Source organism: Chrysemys picta, unplaced genomic scaffold, assembly GCF_011386835.1.
Source record: "Chrysemys picta bellii isolate R12L10 unplaced genomic scaffold, ASM1138683v2 scaf1568, whole genome shotgun sequence".
Classification (NCBI taxonomy): Eukaryota; Metazoa; Chordata; order Testudines; family Emydidae; genus Chrysemys; species Chrysemys picta.
In genome coordinates, this window is record NW_027054274.1 from 1 (window position 1) to 14000 (window position 14000).

Sequence of the window (14000 nt, forward strand, 5' to 3'; positions counted from 1 at the left end):
AGGGGAGGTAAGCGCACTGTAGATCAATCTCTGATAATTTTCATATGACTTTACATTGTGCCTCTTCATATAACTCCATATAACTTCATGGAACTTTGTATCAAAGCCTCATTTAGAAACTTTGCATTGCCCTTGGTATAATATTATAGCCCCTAAGGATAGAATAAGATAGAAGAAAAATTTCTGTTTGCTAGCAGTAGAACAAGAGCTCTCCCCCCCCCACTCTTAATCAATTGCCCTGTTGAATGAATGAGGTGTGGATGAGCAAGGCATGGAAGGCAGCACCTCCAGACAGCCTCAACTGTTGGAGAGGGGCTGGGAGCCAGACCCAAGGACAATAAAACGTGTCAAGTGGGCTCATTAAAGACAAGCAGACATACTGAGGGCCTCGGGGGTTAGAAGCAAGCACCTTCTTTTGGAAACACCCTCTTTGCAGCATTGGGACAACACTCAAAAGAAAGCAGCACAAAGGACCAATAGACACAGACACAGAGTTTGAATCTGGTATAGATTTGCATGAGAGGGAAGCTGCTATAAAAGTGAGGTGTCTTGCAGAGAACCCCGGGTCTCGTCTTGTCAACATGGGAGCATCGATCCGGATCGGCAGAAGCCCGGCTCCACCCCCTCCCCCATCTAACTCACCTGGCCAGTGAAGTTAAGGGGAGCAACTAATTGGTAACAACAAGACGGAGTGTGTTTGTGTGTGTGTGTGTGTGAGTGTAAGTGTAATATATTATATGCATATAATACAGTGTTAATGAATACATGTATTACTAATAAATGTTGCGTTTTGTCTTATTCCCCCTGAAAAGATCCTGTGCAGTACTTTTTGGTGGAGAATGCGAAAGGGGAGCAAGCATAGAATCCACAGTTATTATAAAACTGGTGTGCACACCGCCAGCTTTAGCAAGCCTGGCACTATAGGAAAAAGAGCGTAAACTTTCAGTTAATTAACCAAACTCTGAAGGATATAGGAGTTTGGGCAGTGTAGTGTGGTTTATGTTTTTTTGTTTTTTTTTTTTGTAAGTAATATTGTGGTAATTTCACAATTTTGAAGAAAATGTTTAAGAAACGGAACCAGGAAGGGTGGGGGCTAGTTGGAAAGCCCACCCTCCTTGCTAAATTGGTAGTGGAACAAGGCTTGTGCCCATGGAAAGGAACTGTTTATTGGAAAAAGCAGGATCGGGCCCAGGCAAGCAACAGATAGAGAAACTGAAAAACAGGTTGGGTACAGAGAGTTAAAACAGCACTCTCAAATCTTACAGCAGCAGTAACATCAGGAGAAGAAACATTTAAGACCCCAGAAGGGGGCAGACCTTTGGGACCCCTCTGGAGATTGGGAAGGGGGATATTTGGAATATTTGGGTAAATTCCTCCTCCCAGGGCCAAAATGCCATTAAAACAGTTAACCACAGTGCCTGCTTCTGCCTCAGATCTCCAGGCCATGGCAAAATGGCTGGAGATTTTAAAACAGATTTTTTTTTTCTAGATGGAGTGTTAACCCCTTTTACTGAGAGAAAGGGAGGATTTACACTCTCAAAAAATGCACCATTTAATTAGCATTTGTGCAGCCCCAAGTACCAAACACACTGTGGCAGAGACCAAGCAGGTTCTGCCAGGGTGAAGCACTGTGCTAATTTGTTTCCAAGCTTCTATCTTTCAGGATCTGAACCAGAACATCAGAAGAGCTGGTACCAGCTGAAGAGTTATAAAATACCATGGTTATAGTGTCATGACAAAGTCTGTGTTCAGTGTTCTGTGTTGCATGTTCTGTGTCTGTCTCTAGTGGTGTCCTGTGCTAGCATTGGGTCCAGAAAAAGAGGAAATACTACACTAGACAGGGCAAATGTCTTTTCCTCTCTCTACTTCCCTCATGTCCATCCAATTTATCAATCACCACTTGTGTCCAAAAAACTTTGGTCCCCAATGCATCAGGTTTATTTTTTGTTAGGTTCTCTAATAGTCATTTTGTTGTTAATTTTTGTTCTTAATACATTTGTATTGTTAGTTACATTTGCTTGTATTGTTAATTCCACACTTTCCTCTATGCACTCTGGTTCTATTTCCCCAAGCTCTGAAGGGTAGTTCTTGGGCCCCCATAACCTGTAAGACCTTGGCCCATAATTGTATGGCCCCATCTTTCAGGTCCCCAGAAACCTCTGAGAACAACTGTTAAAAATAGAAGAACAGGAGTACTTGTGGCACCTTAGAGACTAACAAATTTATTAGAGCATAAGCTTTCGTGGACTACAGCCCACTTCTTCGGATGCATATAGAATGGAACATATATTGAGGAGATATATATACACACATACAGAGAGCATAAACAGGTGGGAGTTGTCTTACCAACTCTGAGAGGCCAATTAATTAAGAGAAAAAAAACTTTTGAAGTGATAATCAAGCTAGCCCAGTACAGACAGTTTGATAATAAGTGTGAGAGTACTTACAAGGGGAGATAGAGTCAATGTTTGTAATGGCTCAGCCATTCCCAGTCCTTATTCAAACCGGAGTTGATTGTGTCTAGTTTGCATATCAATTCTAGCTCAGCAGTCTCTCTTTGGAGTCTGTTTTTGAAGTTTTTCTGTTGTAATATAGCCACCCGCAGGTCTGTCACTGAATGACCAGACAGGTTAAAGTGTTCTCCCACTGGTTTTTGAGTATTTCGATTCCTGATGTCAGATTTGTGTCCATTAATTCTTTTGCGTAGAGACTGTCCGGTTTGGCCAATGTACATGGCAGAGGGGCATTGCTGGCACATGATGGCATATATCACATTGGTAGATGTGCAGGTGAACGAGCCCCTGATAGTATGGCTGATGTGATTAGGTCCTATGATGATGTCACTTGAATAGATATGTGGACAGAGTTGGCATCGGGGTTTGTTACAAGGATAGGTTCCTGGGTTAGTGGTTTTGTTCAGTGATGTGTGGTTGCTGGTGAGTATTTGCTTTAGGTTGGGGGGTTGTCTGTAAGCGAGGACAGGTCTGTCTCCCAAGATCTGTGAGAGTAAAGGATCATCTTTCAGGATAGGTTGTAGATCTCTGATGATGCGCTGGAGAGGTTTTAGTTGGGGGCTGAAGGTGACAGCTAGTGGTGTTCTGTTATTTTCTTTGTTGGGCCTGTCTTGTAGGAGGTGACTTCTGGGTACTCATCTGGCTCTGTCAATCTGTTTTTTCACTTCAGCAGGTGGGTATTGTAGTTTTAAGAATGCTTGATAGAGATCTTGTAGGTGCTTGTCTCTATCCGAGGGATTGGAGCAAATGCGGTTATATCTTAGAGCTTGGCTGTAGACAATGGATCGTGTGGTGTGTCCTGGATGGAAGCTGGAGGCATGTAGGTAAGTGTAGCGGTCAGTAGGTTTCCGGTATAGGGTGGTATTGATTAGTTTTTTTAGTTTATTAGATTATTAGACTATTAGATTAGTAATTTGTTAGTCTCTAAGGTGCCACAAGTACTCCTGTTCTTCTTTTTGCGGATACAGACTAACACGGCTGTTACTCTGAAACCTGTCATTATGCAAGGCACTGCATTTAGCCGTATGGAATGGAAATCCATCAACCTCATGAAAAAACTCGTACAGATACAGACAAACATCATCTTCCTTTCCAAATGCAAGCAGATGGACCTCATACCAAAAGGACTAAAGGTAAAAAATCCATTACAATCTACATATCACACAGACTATGCTGAGAGACTGTGTCACACACTCTCAAAGAAACTGCAAAACCACCTGATCAGCATCCTATACAGCAAACAGGGAAAGATTAAGAATGAGCTCTCAGAACTGGATACTCTCATAAGAAACCAACCTTCCACACAAACTTCCTCATGGATAGACTTTACAAAAACTAGACACGCCATTTACAAGACAAACTTTGCCTCTCTACAAAGGAAAAAGGACACTAAACTATCTAAACTGCTACATGCCACAAGCAGCCACAACAGTAGTTCCCTTAACCCACCCAGCAATATTGTTAATCTTTCCAGCTATACTCTTAGCCCAGCAGAAGAGTCTGTCCTATCTCGGGGCCTCTCCTTTTGTCCCTCCAGACCCATGAATATGATACAGTTCTGCGGTGACCTAGAATCCTACTTTCGACGTCTCCGACTCAAAGAATATTTCCAACATACCTCTGAACAGCATACTAACCCACAGAATCCTCCCTACCAGCACTACAAAAAAAAAGGATTCTGCATGGACTCCTCCGGACAGTCGAAACAACAGACTGGATTTCTACATAGATTGCTTCCGTCGACGTGCAAAGGCTGAAATTGTGGAAAAGCAACATCACTTGCCACATAACCTCAGCCATGCTGAACACAACGCCATCTACAGCCTCAGAAACAACCCTGACATCATAATCAAAAAGGCTGACAAAGGAGGTGCTGTCGTCATCATGAATAAATTGGAATATGACCAGGAGGCTGCTAGACAGCTCTCTAACACCACATTCTACAGGCCATTATCCTCTGATCCCACTGAGGATTACCTAAAGAAACTACACCATCTGCTAAAAAACTCCCTGACAAAGCACAGGAACAAATCCGTTCCCAGCTCTGCCATTGATTCGATTGTGACCTGTTAAAAATCCCTTCCCCATCTGCCAAAGCAGGGTGAAGCTCATTGCAAAACCGGAGTGGGTCAGATGGAGAGAGGGCGCTTCCCCCCCGCTGGCCACAGGGTGGTGCCCTTATGCCCCACACAGCACAGCTGGAGCAGGGCCCCAGTTTGTTCAAGCCTGGAGGTTCTGGGGGTTGGGTCCGGAGCCAGCCTGTCCTTGCTAGTTTCTGACTCCACAGGGGATGGGGCAGCGTGTGCCATGCAGCAGCCTGGACTCTGTTGGCTTTGGGATCTTGCCTGGATGGGGCACAGGGGCCACCCACAGCTCTCACAGGGGGGTGGGGGGGTCGCTCATCTGTGCCAGCAGCGAGATGGCCAGGGGGTGAAGCCCGTTCCCTTTCCAAGCCCCTGCCCCAAGCCAAGGCAGGGTCTGCATGAGTCCCTGAGCCCTTAGCACCAACGGGGTGTGACCTGCCCCGGGGGGCCTGTCTGGGGAGCAGGCTGCCCAGCAGCTTCTGTCTGTGGTTTGCTTTGCTCCGGAGCCCCACTAGCAGGCCCTGGCAGCCTGGTGGGGCGGGATCTGGCTTCGTCCTGGGTCACCCAGCCAGCGCCCTCCTGCTGACGCCCTTGCTCTCTCTCTCCCACGGAAAGGGCCTCATTAACCCCGTGGGCGGTGCCAGGAGCGCCCGGACAGCCCCGCTGCAGTGCATCTCCGTGGCGGAAGGACACTCCAAGCCCGTTCTCTGCGTGGACGCCACCAACGAGCTGCTCTTCTCCGGATCCAAAGGTGCGCGCCTCAGGGGCGGGCCGGCTGCTGAGCTCTGGGTGTGATCATTGGGGAGTGAGCCTGTTACCCAGGGGAGGGGCTGAGCCACCTCAAACTGCGGGGGCAGGACAGGAGCCTCTTGCTCAGACGGCACCGGCCTGCCTGAAAGCCACAACGGGCCGGTGCAGTTCTGGGTCCCCCCAGCAGAGGGCAGCAATGCTGCACGAGTCATTAGGCTGAACAGCTGTGTGGTGACATCCCTGAAGCGAGTTGTTGGGGGTCTCTGCCCGGTTCCTAGTGGCTGGATGTTCACCTCGCACCTGGCACTAATAGACGCTCCCCCCGTTGGCAGGTCTGGCAGAGGTACCAGAGGCTGGATGGGCCACAGGGACTGAGCTCCCCTGGGGCACTCGTGGGAGCAGGGGGAGGCGGGGGGGAGGGAGCCATGGGGATCCTTTGCTGAGGACAGGAAGGGTCCCGCAGTGTCATGTGCTCCTGCCTCCTCCCGCAGACCGGAGCTGCAAAATGTGGAACCTGGTGACGGGCCAGGATATCGCCTCGCTAAAGGGCCACCCCAATAATGTGGTGTCCATCAAGTACCGCAGCCACTCAGGGTTGGTCTTCACTGTCTCCACCTCCTACATCAAGGTGTGGGATATCCGGGATTCGGCCAAGTGCATCCGCACCCTCACGTAAGTACCTGATGCACCGAGGCTGCCCTGTGGGCCTGGCCAAGCTCGACGCACTGCCCTGCCAGCGTTCTGCACTCAGGGCAGCATTGCAAAGGCCAAGTGGCCGGGCTGGTCTGCAGGGCTGAGTCTAGGAATGCTGCAATGCTGGTCGTTCTAGCCTGGCCTGGCTCGTGGAAGCTCCGTGGCTTGGTGCTCTGCTCTCAGGGAAGTTGCTCCTCTCGTCTGTTTCGGGGGGCACCGTGCACCCTACAGTTGCTTTGATCAGGGACGGGTAATGACCCATCTGCAGCTGCCAGGGCCGTTTCCAGACCCCAGGGAAACAGCCCCTCTCTCTGGTGCCCAGCCACAGACTGAGACTTCTCTTTTAGGCTTCCCCAATCTGACTGGCGGGAACAGGAGCAGCGCCAGGGTTTTTGGCGCCCTAGACGGGAGTCCTTCTGTGCTCCCGGTCGTCGTCGGCAATTCAGCGGTGGGGGGGTCCTTCTGTGCTCCCGGTCGTCGTCGGCAATTCAGCGGTGGGGGGGGTCCTTCCGTGCTCCCGGTCGTCGGCGGCAATTCAGCGGTGGGGGGGGTCCTTCTGTGCTTCCGGTCGTCGGCGGCAATTCAGCGGTGGGGGGGGGTCCTTCTGTGCTTCCGGTCGTCGGCGGCAATTCAGCGGTGGGGGGGGTCCTTCTGTGCTCCCGGTCGTCGGCAGCAATTCAGCGGTGGGGGGGTCCTTCCGTGCTCCCGGTCGTCGTCGGCAATTCAGCGGTGGGGGGGGTCCTTCTGTGCTCCCGGTCGTCGTCGGCAATTCAGCGGTGGGGGGGTCCTTCCACGCTCCCGGTCGTCGTCGGCAATTCAGCGGTGGGGGGGTCCTTCCACGCTCCCGGTCTTCGGGTCACTTCGGCGGCGGGTCCTGGAGCAAGTGAAGGACCCACTGCAGAATTGCCGCCGAACACCCGGAGCGCGGAAGGACCCCCCGCTGCCGAATTGCCGCCCCTCCCCCCCCCCCAAATCCTGGTGCGGTCGCCTAAATGGAAGCGCCGGCCCTGGGCGGGAACATGCCTGGGCTGCCTGTCAACATCAACTCCAGGCCAGGGGTGGGGTTTGTGTCGCTCCGCCCCGGGCGTGGAGCTGGCATGCCTGCTGGTACGGGTCTGGCTGGCTGCGCGGCAAGGCACCTCCCTTGGGTGCCGAAAGGTGCTGCCTGGGTCACCCTTGCTGTGCCGTTGCTCCCGGCTTGAGGGGACGTGGGACTGAGCGGGGGGGTCTCATCCTGGCACCACTGGCACTGCATATGGCCAGGAAGTGGCGTTGCTTTCCCCTATAGATGGCTGGGGACAGACGCTGTCCAGCCTTCTAATCAGTCCACAATGGGCTAGATCTTCCATTCCACATTGTGTAAATTGCCCCCTCCCTCCCCCAAGAGTCTCTGCCTTGAGGCTCACCTGTTTGTCTCTTTGGCTTAGCTCTTCAGGTCAGGTGATCTCTGGGGATGCCTGTGCTGGGACCACCACCCGCACCATCGCCAGCGTGCAGGGCGAGCACCAGATCAACCAGATCGCACTCAACCCCACCGGCACCATGCTCTACGCTGCCGCTGGGAACTCTGTCCGCATCTGGGAGCTCAACAGGTCCGGGCGGGGCTAACTCGGGCCCCCAGGCAGGGGCAGCTCTTGTGGGGAGGCAGACGGGTGCTGCGTAGGCAGAGGGAGCAGTCGTTCTGGGCTGAGCGGGGGCCCGCTCCCTCCCGGCTGGAAGCTGTGTTATTGAGGCAGGGGCGGATTTGGACTGGCACCGGGGGAAGCTGCACTGGCACAAACCCCAACGTGGAGCAGCTTAGCTTGTTTGTCTTGGGCTTTGCACTACATCAGCCCCAGCAGCTGCTGATCACGCCCAAGGGGGGCTGAAAGTAGGACCCAGTGCTCCTCTCCCAGCTGCAGCCCTTAGGGCAGGGGTGGGGAACCTTTTCTCTGTCACTGGCCATTGACCCACAGAAAAAATCAATCACGGGCCACTTACCTGCTGGGGGGCGTGGAGGCTTGGGGCTTCCCCTGCAGCGGGTGGTGGGAGAGGGCGCCACGGGCCAGATGAAATTAACTAACGGGCTGGATCCAGCCTGCGGGCCGTAGCTTTCCCCGCCCCTGCCTTAGGAGATCGGTGGACAAGCCGGTCACCCCCTGACACCGCATCTGAGCCCAGCTCCCTGCCCCTAGCCCAAGGCCACAGTCACGGCCCATGGTGCTGAGGGATGTGGTATCCCTGAGATTGCTCCGTGCTCTGCGCCCCGGAGCCCGAGGTCCCCACTTCTGCTTGGGATGGTGGAGAGGGGCCTGGGGCTGGGAGGGTCCCTGCTGGGAGCCTTGGAGACTGGGCCAGCGAAGGGCCTGCAGGAACGAGCGCCTCCTGCTGAGCGCACCCCGGGCTCCTGCTTGTAGGTTGCAGCCTATCGGGAAGCTGACCGGCCACATCGGGCCTGTGATGTGTCTCACTGTGAACCAGACTGCGAGCAACCATGACCTGGTCGTCACCGGCTCCAAGGATCACTACGTCAAGGTACCCTGGGACCCTCCCTCCCTCCCGCTCACAGGCAGCACAAGGGGCCTTTGAGCCCAGGAACCGCTGCTTGTGCCAGCCCTCCCCACCCCCATGCATAGCCACTCTCCCGTAGGTGCCAGCTACAGGGGCTCGCTGCCCACCAAAGGCCTGGCGAGGAGGGGACATACTGGGTGGTGGTGTCCAGAGCGCCCAGCATCGGCCTAACTCCGCTCCCATGGGGGGCGGGAAGGAGCCGTTCTGTTGATCTCAGCGGGCTGTTGCTGGCCTAATGACCTGAGAGCGACTGGTCTCCTTTGCCACCGGCGTTCACAGCAGCTGCCCTCCGAGCTGTTGCCTTGCAGATGTTTGAGATTGCGGACAGCGTGGTGGGGAACGTCGGCCCCACCCATAACTTCGAGCCCCCGCACTACGATGGCATCGAGTGTCTGGCCATCCAGGGCGACGTGCTCTTCAGCGGCTCCGGGGACAACGGGATCAAGAAGTGGGACCTGGAGCAGCAGGAGCTCCTCCAGGTACGGAGGGGGACGAGCAGGAAGGCCCTGCTGCTGTGCGGGGGGCAGAGAGATGGGCTAGACCCGCAGCGTGCCGTTTCGAGGGCCAGTGCCAGGGTCTGGAGCGAGGACTTAGAACCTGCTGGAGAGTCGCTGTCCAGTCTGGAGCGTGCTCCCGCCATCCTGGGGGCAGAGGATCAGAGAGCAGACACAGAGACCCCATCCCTACGTTGCACATGGGGCCTCCAGGCAATGGAAGAGCCCCGGGGGTTGCAAACGACAGTGGCTGGCAGGGTGGGTCCCGAAGGCAGTTTACAGCCGTGGGCAATGCACGGTAGCCAGTTCTATAGGGCTGGGCCCCACCTGCTGCGGTTAAAGGGCTCAGTGGCCTATGGGGAAGGGGGACAGGTTGGTCTAGGGGTAGATAGCGCTCGGTGTTGTCCCTATTTCTGACCCGGTGAGTGTGGCTGTCTGGTCTCCGGGCCCCACAGGCCGCGGTGCCTGGCTCTCCAGGTCAGTGGTGGCGCGCTGAAGTGCGGGGATGGCCTCCGGTGGGTCTGGGATAGAGCAGCAGCCGAAGGGGGCGTGCAGGCCGGTGCTGGGAGGCAGGAGGTCTGGCTCTGCCATGAGACTTGGCTAACATTTCAGAGGCCTCCATTGATTTTTTTTTTATTTATTTATTTTTTTTTTTGGTGGTGGGGGGCTCTGTTTTGGAGAACCTACCATGTGCCCGCCCGGGGCTGGGTTGTTCAGAGGAGCTGGGCACTGTGGGAGTCAAGGGGAGCAGTGGGGGCTCCGCCCCTCTGAGAATGGGGTGGTCGGGGTGTCCCCCAAAATGGAGCTGCCCAGAGCTAGTCACCATTTGTGGCTGTGTGACCCTCCCCCACAGTCTCTCCCCTATGAAATGAGGCTAATGCTCATTTTTCTTCCCACTGGAGCGCTGAGGATTGATGGCAGACAAATAATTAGAGAGATGGGGGGTGAGGGGGAATCTCTTTTATTGGACCAGCTCCTGTGGGTGGAAGGGACAAGCTTTCAAGCCCCACCCTGGAAGAAGAGCTGAGTTTGCAGACTTGTCCCTTCCCCCCCCCTCCCCCCGAAATTGGTCCAATCAAAGAGATTCTCTCCCCCGTCTTGTGTGTCTCGTATCCTGGTTGCCAGCTCGGTTTGGATTGATTAGAGCTTGGAGATCCCCTGGTCAATCCCAATGAGCAATTGTCTCCTGGGGCGGAGCCCTCTTCTCTCCTGCTGAGCTGCTTCTGTAGCTCACCAGAGTCCCCTTGTCTTGAATTCAAATCCTCGGCTGCTGCTTGATGAGAAATCGAGCGGAGCTTAAAAATTCCAGCTCTCAGCCACGGTACAGATGTGGGGGGTTTGTCTCAGCCCATTACAGAGCCAGCAGCCAGCTGCAAACCCAGCATCTGGCTCTGGCTGCTGGCCTGACCCTGCCCTGGAGCTCAGGGGGCAGTTTGGGTCTTGATGGCCCCGGCTGGCAGCGTGGATCGTGGGCGCTCACTGGCTCTGCCTTGTCTCTGTGCCTGCCAGCAAATCCCCAACGCGCACAAGGACTGGGTCTGCGCCCTGGCCTTCGTCCCCGGCCGCCCCATGCTGCTGAGCGCCTGCCGCGGGGGCGTGGTGAAGGTCTGGAACGTGGAGAACTTCACACCCGTTGGGGAGATCAAGGGCCACGACAGCCCCATCAATGCCATCTGCACCAATTCCAAGCACATATTCACTGCTTCCAGGTGAGGGCAGTGGGTAAGGCTAGGCCCCTGCGGCATGGGGGAGGGAGATCTGACCCCCAACTCACCCCAGTGCAGCAGAGCTGCAGGAGCTCTCCAAACCCACTGTTGCTCCCCCCATGTGGCAGGGCCTGGAAAGGCACTGGGAGCGAGGGATGGGAACAGCGCCGGAGCCGGGCTGCAGGCGGTTTGGTGTGGGGCAGCAGTCGGCTGCAGGGCCCCCAACCCCTCCCCATCTAGCCTCTCCTCTCCTCCATCTCTCAGCCATTGTTAGGTCGCCCCACAGTGAGGCTCTTCTGCCCCATCCAGTTATGCCAAGCGCTGGTCCTGCCCTGCCCCGCCATGCTTTTGGGATGCTCTTGCCAGCTCCTTTGATGTGCCGGGACAAGCCAGACCTGGTGCTGCTGGCCCTGCCACCCTCAGCGCAGAGAACGGAATTCCTGCCAACCGGGCACCAGCTCCTCCTCGACGGCGCCTTGTGCATCTCCAATGAGAGCACCACCGCCCCCTCCTTCCGCTCCCTGGCCCCTGTGCACAGCCCTGGCCCCCAGAGGGGGTCCCCGGGTTCACAATGTCTCTGGCACCGTCTCTGATCTCCTCTTTTCCAACCATGTCCCTTTTCTCCTTTCCTTTCTCTTCCCCCCCCCCCCGCTCTGTTTCTCTCTGTGCCGCAGTGACTGCCAGGTAAAGCTATGGACTTACGTGCCTGGGCTCACCCCCTGCCTTCCTCACCACGTCGTTGCCATAAAGGGGCGTGGCACTAGCCTGCTTTGACCCTCCTCCTGCTCTCTCTGGCTCTCACCCCCTCTCTGGCTCTCTCTCCTTTTCTTTCTCTGTCTCTTCTCTCTCCGCTCTGGTCTCAGCTGCTTCTTAACAGTATGAGATTCTTTTGGATTTTCCCCCCATGTAGAGCTCTTTGCAAGAGGAGACTGTCCTCTTGCCCCCCACCTCCCAGTCCCCCAGGTGATTGGATCCAGCGGCCAGCTCGGGGCTGCATGGGGTTTGCCCATCTGACTACTGCTCCTCCTGGGCCACTGCTGGGGGGATCCCCGCCCCATCCCCACCCCCCACTGCGTCACTGGCCACTGCCAGTGAGGTGCCACTGGCTGAGCCTGCGCTCTGGCAGAGTGCCCCGTTACTGGCGCTCTGGGGGATTATCCCGCTGGCGGGCAGCTGGGCGCATCTGCTCCCTCCTTGCGCCGGTGCCCGCCCGCTTGGGGCACAGCGGCCTTGCTCTCCTGGGCTGCAGCGTGATGCATTTGGGGACGGGGGAGTTGGGGGCAGGGCGTGGCCTGTAGCTGATTGTCTCGCTGTGCTGCCTCTCCCAGCTGGGGCGGGGGCAGCCCCCGGCCTTACTTCCTTTCTCTCTTCCTTCCCCAGCGACCTGACAGTGAAGCTCTGGAGCTGGAGAAGATTGCTGAACGGCCCGACCTAGGCACTGGAAAGGCCGGAGCCAGGGCGACTGTCAGGCTCCCTGGCGGGCCCAGGCCCCAGCCCCTCTCCCTGGCTGTGAAGAGCTGGGAGCGGCCTGGCCTGTGTGTGCTCCAGTTTCCAGGACTCTGGGGTGACGGCGTCTCAGCTGGGGCTTTGTGAACTGCCCGCTTCCACGGCTAGGGGGCGTCGTTCCCGTCCAGCCCCACGCTGGGTTTCCATGATGCAGAGGGCTTTCTGCTGACCAGGGCGTGGCCAGGCACTGCTTCGGGACATGGCCTTGCCAGCCACGTGGAGGCTCCCAAGCTGAGAGACTCAACGGGATCATTCCAATCTGTCCCACAGCCCGTTCAGCAGCCCCAGATCCTGGATGTGCGAGAGGGATCCTGCCACCTGCATCCTGCTGCTGGCCTCTGCACCTCCTGGGTGCCTGGGGTCTCATTCCTTCTGCAAGCGGCTGCAGGCCCCTCTCCACGCTTCGTCGTTCAGCAGAGCTGGGATCTGCCGGCCGGTACCGAAATACGGAGAGGGCTTGTGTGCTGCCGACCCCAGCCTAGCACCAGCAGGGTGCATGGAGCCCCGTTCGCAGCACTGGCTGTGGTACCATCCTGGAGCTGGGACTCACTCTGTCCCATCTGCTACCATGTGTGCTGCAGGGGCAGGGCTGACTAAGGTCTAGCACCCCACGGCTCACCCCTTTCAGGCCCCCAATTAGCTGTTAGCACCGTAGAGCCAGAGTGCTAGCCCGGTTCCCACTAATCACTGGTGACAGGGCACAGTGTCCACTTCAGAAGCTGACTCCTTTAGCCCCCAAAGCCTTGGGGGAAGCCTGTGGTTCCGACAGGTCCCATCCCTTATGCTCCTCAGGACACAGTAGTAACCCCCCTTCTGAGGGCCCCGTTCTGCAGCCCTTATGTTGGGCAGGGCCGTGGGCCTGCAGCAGGAGACTTTGCTTGGCAGCGCTCCCCAGCATAAGGGTTACAGACCTGGGGCCGCACTACTCGGAAGGTGGAGTCTCATGAGCAACGGGGTGTCCCAGCACTGACTCTCTCCCAGGACCCTGTTTCCTTCCTGGTCCTTTACACTCAGCCCTTCCACCTCCCGCTGACCCCCATTTCAGGTACGATCCCCCAAAGAGCACAAGGGTCAGTTTTTTCTCTAAGCTGACAGCGTCTCCCATGCCACCACCCCCTTCAGCCCTAGAAACAAAGTCACTTGTTTTAAGATTCCAAGGCAAAGTTTCTCTCTGGCCAGAGCTGGGTTGTGGGACCCAGGGGAGTAGGACAAATGGCCTTCATCGGTGGCCTCTTCAAAGGCAGTGGGCCATTGGCACTGGGACTGACCCAGAGCGGGGCTCGTTCCACCCCTCCCTGCCATACCCCAAAGTTCCACCCCGTGATTCTTCTGGTGCCCAGCCCTGCAACTCTTAGCTGAATTGTCCCATGCCTCACCCTGTTCGTCCAGGGGCTCCTCCACCTTCCACTACAGCCCTGCTTTACCCTGGGACAATGCCCAGCCTGGGGTGTAGTCTGTCTGCATGATCCCCACCAGGCACTGGCAGGAGCACTGCTTTACATTAAGGTTCTTTTGGTGATGGGCTAACCTTACCCCTGTCCTGCATTTCCAGTGTGAACAGCTGTAGATGGAAACCCAGACAGTAGAGATGGAGCAGGACTAACCGTGGTCACTTTGTCTAGCTCTCACCCTGTGTCTATACTACAGAAGTGTTGCAAACAGCAGGTGCATTTTCCTGCCCGGATAGGATTTTGAAGATGTTAA

At 55.9% G+C, this 14000-nt stretch overlaps 1 protein-coding gene across 8 annotated transcripts; it reads left to right on the forward strand.

Annotated features, from left to right (window-relative positions):
- Nucleotides 1-89: 89 nt before the first annotated feature.
- Nucleotides 90-13991, forward strand: LOC135980005 (kinesin-like protein KIF21B). 8 transcript variants are annotated; one of them, XM_065580091.1, is made up of 9 exons: nt 90-3337; nt 3482-3646; nt 5213-5348; nt 5839-6019; nt 7468-7632; nt 8437-8554; nt 8899-9069; nt 10594-10793; nt 12171-12366. In XM_065580091.1, the coding sequence occupies exons 2-9, from the start codon at nt 3515-3517 to the stop codon at nt 12223-12225; spliced, it is 1158 nt and encodes a 385-aa protein (XP_065436163.1). In that variant the 5' UTR covers nt 90-3337; nt 3482-3514; the 3' UTR covers nt 12226-12366. The 8 variants fall into 8 exon arrangements, 7 of the variants coding, with proteins under 7 accessions (XP_065436163.1, XP_065436162.1, XP_065436165.1 ...); XM_065580096.1 differs by adding an exon at nt 4051-4614 and having other exon boundaries at nt 93-3646; XR_010597242.1 differs by having other exon boundaries at nt 90-3646; nt 8870-9069; nt 12171-12306.
- The last annotated feature ends 9 nt before the right edge of the window (nt 13992-14000 follow it).

Excerpts from the sequence above, each read along its gene's own strand:
- LOC135980005 (XM_065580090.1), top strand. The coding sequence starts at position 3,515 with ATGCAAGGCACTGCATTTAGCCGTATGGAATGGAAATCCATCAACCTC. Across the intron at positions 3,647-5,212 it reads TCATACCAAAAGGACTAAAG|GGCCTCATTAACCCCGTGGG; the intron begins GTAAAAAATCCA and ends TCCCACGGAAAG. Across the intron at positions 9,070-10,593 it reads AGCAGCAGGAGCTCCTCCAG|CAAATCCCCAACGCGCACAA; the intron begins GTACGGAGGGGG and ends TGTGCCTGCCAG.